Source organism: Amblyraja radiata, chromosome 3 (assembly GCF_010909765.2).
Source record: "Amblyraja radiata isolate CabotCenter1 chromosome 3, sAmbRad1.1.pri, whole genome shotgun sequence".
Taxonomy (NCBI): Eukaryota; Metazoa; Chordata; class Chondrichthyes; order Rajiformes; family Rajidae; genus Amblyraja; species Amblyraja radiata.
In genome coordinates this window covers 93,857,025-93,863,933 of record NC_045958.1, presented here as the reverse complement: position 1 = coordinate 93,863,933, position 6,909 = coordinate 93,857,025, and the positions used below count along the sequence as shown (strand labels likewise).

At 53.9% G+C, this 6,909-nt stretch overlaps 1 protein-coding gene across 1 annotated transcript in view; it reads left to right on the top strand.

Moving 5' to 3' along the window:
• Positions 1-240: 240 nt before the first annotated feature.
• The window catches only part of grk4 (G protein-coupled receptor kinase 4), a 109,373-nt gene continuing 102,704 nt past the window's right edge, over positions 241-6,909 (top strand). Inside the window, exon 1 of the mRNA XM_033018345.1 lies at positions 241-426. Coding sequence (XP_032874236.1) covers positions 375-426 — 52 coding nt within the window. The 5' untranslated portion in view covers positions 241-374. The remainder of the gene's footprint in view (positions 427-6,909) is intronic.

The following is a 6,909-nucleotide window of genomic DNA, read 5'->3' as shown; positions in this document are numbered from 1 at the left end:
GGGTCAGGCCATGGGAGCCGGGATGTGGGGATGGAGTTGGAGGGGCGTTGCCCCGGCAACAGGTGTGGGCTGCTCCGCTGGGCGGGGTGATGCGGGGCGGGGCTGGGCCGCGATGTCAGTCACACAGGGGGGCGGGGTCTGGGGCAATTCTACTGTGGGCGGGGCCACGGTGATGACACGTTGGGCGGAGCGGAGGCGGGGCCCTTGGAGGCACCCTGGTGATGACGCGCCCTTTGGGCGTGGTCATGGTGATGACGCGGTGGGCGGGGTCGGAGAGATGACGCGGGGGGCCGGGCCTAGCCCAGCCTGCAGCCGAAGCCGAAGCGGGCGAGGCAGAGCCAGCGGCGGCGGAGCCACAGGGACAGCGAGAGCCGATGGAGCTGGAAAACATCGTGGCCAACACGGTGCTGCTCAAGGCCAGAGAAGGTAGCCGACGCCTCGGGCCCGCCGTGGCCGCCGGCCGGCGTGGGGGTCGCGGTGTTGCGGCCGCCGGGAGGTCGAGGCCGCGCCGCTGAGGGCCGGTGAAGCTGATCCCGAGTCTCCCCTCCCCCGCTGCACTCGGGTCCATGGCCAGGCCAGGCCGCACCGCACCTAGCCTGACCCCCTGGCCCCGACCCCGACCTCCCCCCGGCCTGGCCGCCCCTCCTCAGTCCCTGCGTCCGAGGGAAGCAGCTCTCCGCCTCCTCCCCCCCCCCCCCCACCGCCGCCCTCTTCCCCCCGTCCCCCCCCACCGCCCTCTTCCCCCACCCCACCGCCCTCTTTCCCCCCGTCCCCCCCCCCACCGTCCTCTTCCCCCCCGTCCAGTTCTCCCCCCCGTCCAGTTCTCCCCCCCCGTCCAGTTCTCCCCCCCCGTCCTCTTCCCCCCCACCACCGCCGCCCTCTTCCCCCCCCGTCCCCCCCCACCGCCCTCTTCCCCCCCCCACCGCCCTCTCCCCCCCCCCCCCCGCCCTCTTCCCCCCCCCACCGCCCTCTTTCCCCCCCCACCACCAGCCCTCTTCCCCCCCCCCACCACCGCCCTCTTCCCCCCCCACCACCGCCCTCTTCCCCCCCCCACCACCGCCCTCTTCCCCCCCCCCACCACCGCCCTCTTCCCCCCCCGCCCTCTTCCCCCCCACCACCGCCGCCCTCTTCCCCCGTCCCCCCACCGCCCTCTTCCCCCCCCACCGCCCTCTTTCCCCCCCCCACCGCCCTCTCTCCCCCCCCCCCCACCGTCCTCTTCCCCCCCGTCCAGTTCTCCTCCCCCGTCCAGTTCTCCCCCGTCCAGTTCTCCCCCCGACCTCTTCTCCTTCCCCCCCGACCTCTTCTCCTTCCCCCCGACCTCTTCTCCTTCCCCCCCGACCTCTTCTCCTTCCCCCCGACCTCTTCTCCTTCCCCCCCCGACCTCTCCCCTCTTCTCCCCCCCCCCCGTCCCCTCCCCTACCCCCCCGTCCTCTTCTCCCCCCCCCCCGTCCTCTCTTCTCCCCCCCCCCCCCGTCCTCTTCTCCCCCCCCCCCCCGTTCCTCTTCTCCCCCCCCCCCCCCCAGTCCTTTCTCCCCCCCCCCCCCCCGTTCCTCTTCTCCCCCCCCCCCCCCCCCGGTCCTCTTCTTCCTCCCCCCCCCCCTCGTCCTCTTCTCCCCCCCCTCCGTCCTCTTCTCCCCCCCCGACCTCTTCTCCCCCCCCCCCCCGTCCTCTTCCCCTTCCCCCCCCGTCCTCTACCCACCCCCCCGTCCCCTTCCTCTTTCCCCCCATCCCCCTCCGTCCTCTTTTCCCCCCATCCCCTTCCCCTTCCCGTCCTCTTCTCCTCCCCCCCCGTCCCCTTCAACCCCCCCCGTCCTCTTCTCCCCACCTGTCCTCGTCTCCCCCCGTCCTCTTCTCTCCCCCCGTCCTCTTCTCTCCCCCCCCCCGTCCTCTCTCTCCCCCCCCCCGTCCTCTTCTCCCCCCCCCGTCCCTCTTCTCCCCCCCGTCCTCTTCCCCCCCCGTCCTCTTCTCCCCCCCCCGTCCTCTTCTCCCCCCCCCGTCCTCTTCTCCCCCCCCCAGTCCTCTTCTCCCACCCCCCGTCCACTCCCCCACCCCCCCCCCCGTCCACTTCCCCCCCCCCGTCCACTTCCCCCCTTCCCCTTCCTCTTTCCCCCCGTCCCCTTCCTCTTTCCCCCCGTCCTCTTCCTCTGTCCCCCCCCCCGTCCTCTCCCCCCCCCCGTCCTCTTCCCCCCCCCCCGTCCTCTTCCCCCCCGTCCCCTTCCCCCCCCGTCCCCTTCCTCTTTCCCCCCATCCCCTTCCCGTCCTCTTCCCCCCCTCCCCGTCCTCTTCCCCCTTCCCCTTCCCCCCCCCCCCCCTTCCCCTTCCCCCCCCCCTTCCCCTTCCCGTCCTCTTTCCCCCCCTCCCCCCCCCCCGTCCTTTCATCTCTTTTTTTTTTCATTTCCTTGCCCCCCCCCTCACTCCCCTCTCCAATTACCCCGTTTTGTAATGCATTAAACCTGCATCCAATGGGTAGTGTGTCCTCTGTATTCCCTTCTCTTTTCGGCCCTACTTATTCTGATGTGGTTAGGACTCAGTGCTTCAGTTTGTGAAATGGTGTGGATTTTACTTGCAGTGTGATCTGTTTGCTTATCTTGGTGATTATATTTGTGTACATAGGATCAGCCATAGGGCAAATGCACTGTAATTTCAACATTCAGTGTTGATAATAAATACGGCATTCAGCGACTGGTAAGAGGACAGTCTACTGTCTGTGTGCACAGTGAAGGCTCCAAGTGCCAGGCGTGGAGAGAGTATTTGCAATTGTGGAGAGTCCAAAATCAAAGGAAAAAAATCTCATAAAAATTAAAAAAAATCACAAGAGGGTTATCTACCCTGAAATTATGACAGTGGTTGGCACAAGGAATAGTTGATGTGTCGAACTTTTGTTTTTGATTGCTTCTGGGATGTGGATGTTGTGGTGTGTTCTTGGGATGGTGACAGGTTGCTGCTTTGCGTTGCGACATCGTAATGGTATTTCCACTTAGCTGTTTGTGTTTCCAGCATTTAGACCCAACGACAATGAGGAAATAGTTACACATTTTCAGTTCATATTGGTGCTCACCAATGGGTGTACTGACAATCTGGGCTCCAAGATGTTATTGAGACCTTCGCTGAAGCATGTAAAAATCATAGCCAGGCTGTACGATGACCAAAATGACCAAGATACTCAAAATGCGGCATTTTGCGGCATGCGCTCTAAGGAGTGCAATCCTACTTGCCTCATCTCATAGCTCACGCACGCAAGTGATCACCGCTCCTCTGTGCACTGCTCCTTGGATGGATTTGGTTACCTAGACGTCCTACCAGTTCCATGGTTCGGATCCTGTATCCCTCTCGATACCACCTCTTCCCTAGACGACAATGTGCCATTATGGACTCCACCCTTCCCTGGTCATCTGTTGCTGACCCTGATTTGCTCTGGCCTTTTCCTACCTCCAGCCCTCCCCCCCCCCCCCTTACTATCAGTCTGAAGAAAGATTCCGTCCCTAAAGGTCACCCACTCTTTTTCTCCAGAGATGCTGCTTGACCCACTGAGTTACTCCAGTGTTTTGTGTCTGCCTTCGGTATAAACCAGAACCTGCCGTTCTTTCCTATATTGGAATTGAACCAATGCTAGGAGTTCCAGCACAACTGAGTGGGCCAGTCAATCGGAAAACTTTCTGTCCTGGGCCTTCTCCATTGTCAGAGTGAGGCCAAACGTAAATTGGAGGAACAGCACCTCGTATTTCACTTAGCCAGCTGACAATCCAGTAGTATTGATATTTCTAACTTCAAGTAACCCTTGCATCCAGTCTCTCTCCACCCTAGTCGTCGTACTAGTTTCACTGTCGCCCTCCACATTTCCTTGATCACCGTTGCTGGCTTTGATTTGCTTTTTTGCATATCGTTCATTCACTTGTTCTATATACCTTTCCATATCTCTAGTTTCCCTCTCCTGTCTCTGTCTGAAGAAGGGTCTCAACCCAAAACGCTGCCTATTCCTTTTCTCCAGAGATGCTGCCTGACCTGCTGAGTTTCTCCAGCTTTTGTGTCTATCTTCGGTGTAAACCAGTATCTGCAGTTCCTTCCGACACAATCAGAAAGCATTCATAATTTTAATCACGTGCATCAGCTCAGGAGACACGCTGGCTACATTTTCTCGTTGTTTGTTTGCTGCCTGTATGGCTGCACTTCCTTTGTGCTTTCTTGCTGGTGCTGTTTGCTGTCAAATACATTGAAGAAGCATTAGGCTAATGGACAGGTTAATTTTTATAAACTTTAAAGAAAATTGAAGATGCAAGCAATTAATTCAAACAAAATGTAACGTATTGTTTAAGATAAAAAAGAAAATGCTGGAAGCATTCAGTAAGTTATACTGCTGGGTAGCAGGCCCTTCGGCCCAATGTGCCACTGCTGACCCAGTTGCTTCCTGAGTAAGTCTCACTTTACTGAACTTGACCTATATCCGACTGAACCTTTTCTGAGGAAGCACCAGTTCAAATGTCTCTTAACCATTGTTATTTACCCGCTTTACCGCTTTTAACTGCTCATTCCACGTTCTGGTGAATTAAAAGCTTGTTCATTTCAAACTCTCCCAGCGTTCTTTCCCCCCCCCCCCCCCCACCCCCATATTTACAATGAATCTGAAGAAGGGTCCCGACCCGAAACGTCACCTATCCATGTTCTCCAGAGATGCTGCCTCACCCACTGAGTTACTCCAGTACTTTGTCTCTTTTTTTGCTTAATCACTGTCAGACCTCCAGGGTTCAGTCTAATGAACCTTTGTCGCATTCTCTCTGTGGCAACATTATTTATTTTTTGGGATAAAACGTTCAAAACTGCATGCACTGGTCTAAATGTGGTGGTCTTATATAATTATCACATGGCAATCTTGCTCCTGTGGGCAAATCTCTTAAGTCCAACATACATTGCAGAAGTGGAGAATGGCAGCCAATTTACTGCCAGTGGCTCAGATGTGCAACTGGTCAAGCTGCTGCATCTCAGGTTAGTCTAGCGCAGCATCTAGTGCTGCATCTCAGGTTAGTCTAGCGCAGCAACTCTACTGCTGCACAACTGTGCCGCCTCTTTTGAATAATGATCCATTCTCGTTATGTTTTAAAGCACTTTTGATTTCTTGTGGATATAAACATAAGACCAAAAGACACCGCAGAATTAGGCCATTCAACCCATCAAACCTACTCCTCCATATAATTATGGCTGATCTAGTTTTTCCCCATTCACCTGCCTTCTCTCTGTAGCCTTCGAAGCTCTTACTAATCGAGCTATCAATTTCCACCTCAAAAATACTCAACGAGTTGGCTTCCACAACCGTCTGTGCCAATTAATTCCACAGATTCCTCCTCATCTCCATTTTGAATTGACATCCTTTTATTCTGAAGCTGTGCCCCCTGGTTCTAGACTCCCATTACTGGAAACATCCTTTCCATGTCCACTCTAGTTACGGCCTTAAACTATTTGGCTTAAATGAGATCTCTCCTCTTTCTTCTAAATTCCACTGAGTACAGGCCCAGGAACAAATTAAAAAAAGGCTTTCATTCATATTTTAACTCTTAGGTGGAATTCCTGAGTATTCCGGCCAATACATATGTTCATTGTAACAATGCAGTAACAGGGTTTATGGTCATTATCAGTGTTTGGGGTACTGGCTGCAGTATTTTGTTTTTAGCAGTAGCTATTGCATTTCGAAAGTACTTCCTGAGCTTGCAGCAAGAGCCACAGCAATGCAAAATATTCTTTGGAATATGCCTTGCATGGAATGAAGTACTGTTGAAATGTTAGTCGCAATTGTAATCTTTTATTGTTTGATTTCTTATCCCGCTTTACCCTCCCACATTGGATGTTCTTGGAGATTCTCTTCCTGTTGGCTTTGGAAATGTGATACCTCAAGGGTGGTCTGCTCTTGATTACATGGCAATAAAGGTTTACAGACAAGGACTGACTCCAACTAGGCAACCGACCCAGCTCCATTTGAAAGCTTCAAATTACTGATTGGGCGTTCGACTTATTATCAAACCATCTACCCACTCTTTGATAACTGGAATCAGATTTCTAACTCTTGTAAATTCCAATGGTGTTCGCAGTAGCCGTACAAAATAAAACGATCTACTGGCCATTAGTCTGTTTGTCAGTTTACAATGTGTATGAAGGAACTGCAGATGCTGGTTTACACCGATGATAGACACAAGAGGCAGCATCTCTGGAGTAAAGGAATAGGTGATGTTTCGAGTCGAGACCCTTCTTCAGACAGTGTGAAGGAGGACTTCTTCATACTGAAGAAAGGTCTCAACCCGAAACATCACCTATTCCTTTTCACCAGAGATGCTGCCTGACCTGCTGATTTTGGTCAATCGATTTTCAATCTTCATTTAGCCGGTAAAGTTTTCATTGTGCTGTCTTGATACACTCATTCTCCCCTTAAATGCTAAATAAATGCTTTGAAATCTCAACCAGTCAGGCAGCATCTGTGGAAAAATAAATGTTTTATGGAGTCGTACAGTGCGGAAACAGGCTCTTCGGCCCAATTTGTCCATTCTGACCAAGATACCCTTTAACTGCAGTCCCATGCTGTATATCTAAACTAAACAGGAGGACAGTAGGTGGGGAGAATAATGAAAATCAAAATGTCCTCTTCGTGTGAGTGAGTTTCCTCTGAGTGTTCTGGTTTCCTCCCACATACCAATGTCATGCAGGTTTGGTGGTTGATTGTAGCCTTTGTAAATTGCCCCTGAGGTGCAGGAAGTGGATGCGAAAGTGGGATAACATAGAACTAGTTTAGTTTGGAGATACAGCGTGGAAACAGGCCCTTTGGACAACTGAGTCTGTACTGACCAGCGATCCCTACACACTAACACTACCCTACACACACTAGGGATAAGTTAAACTGGCCGTATCAGACTGGAGGTAATATTCCTC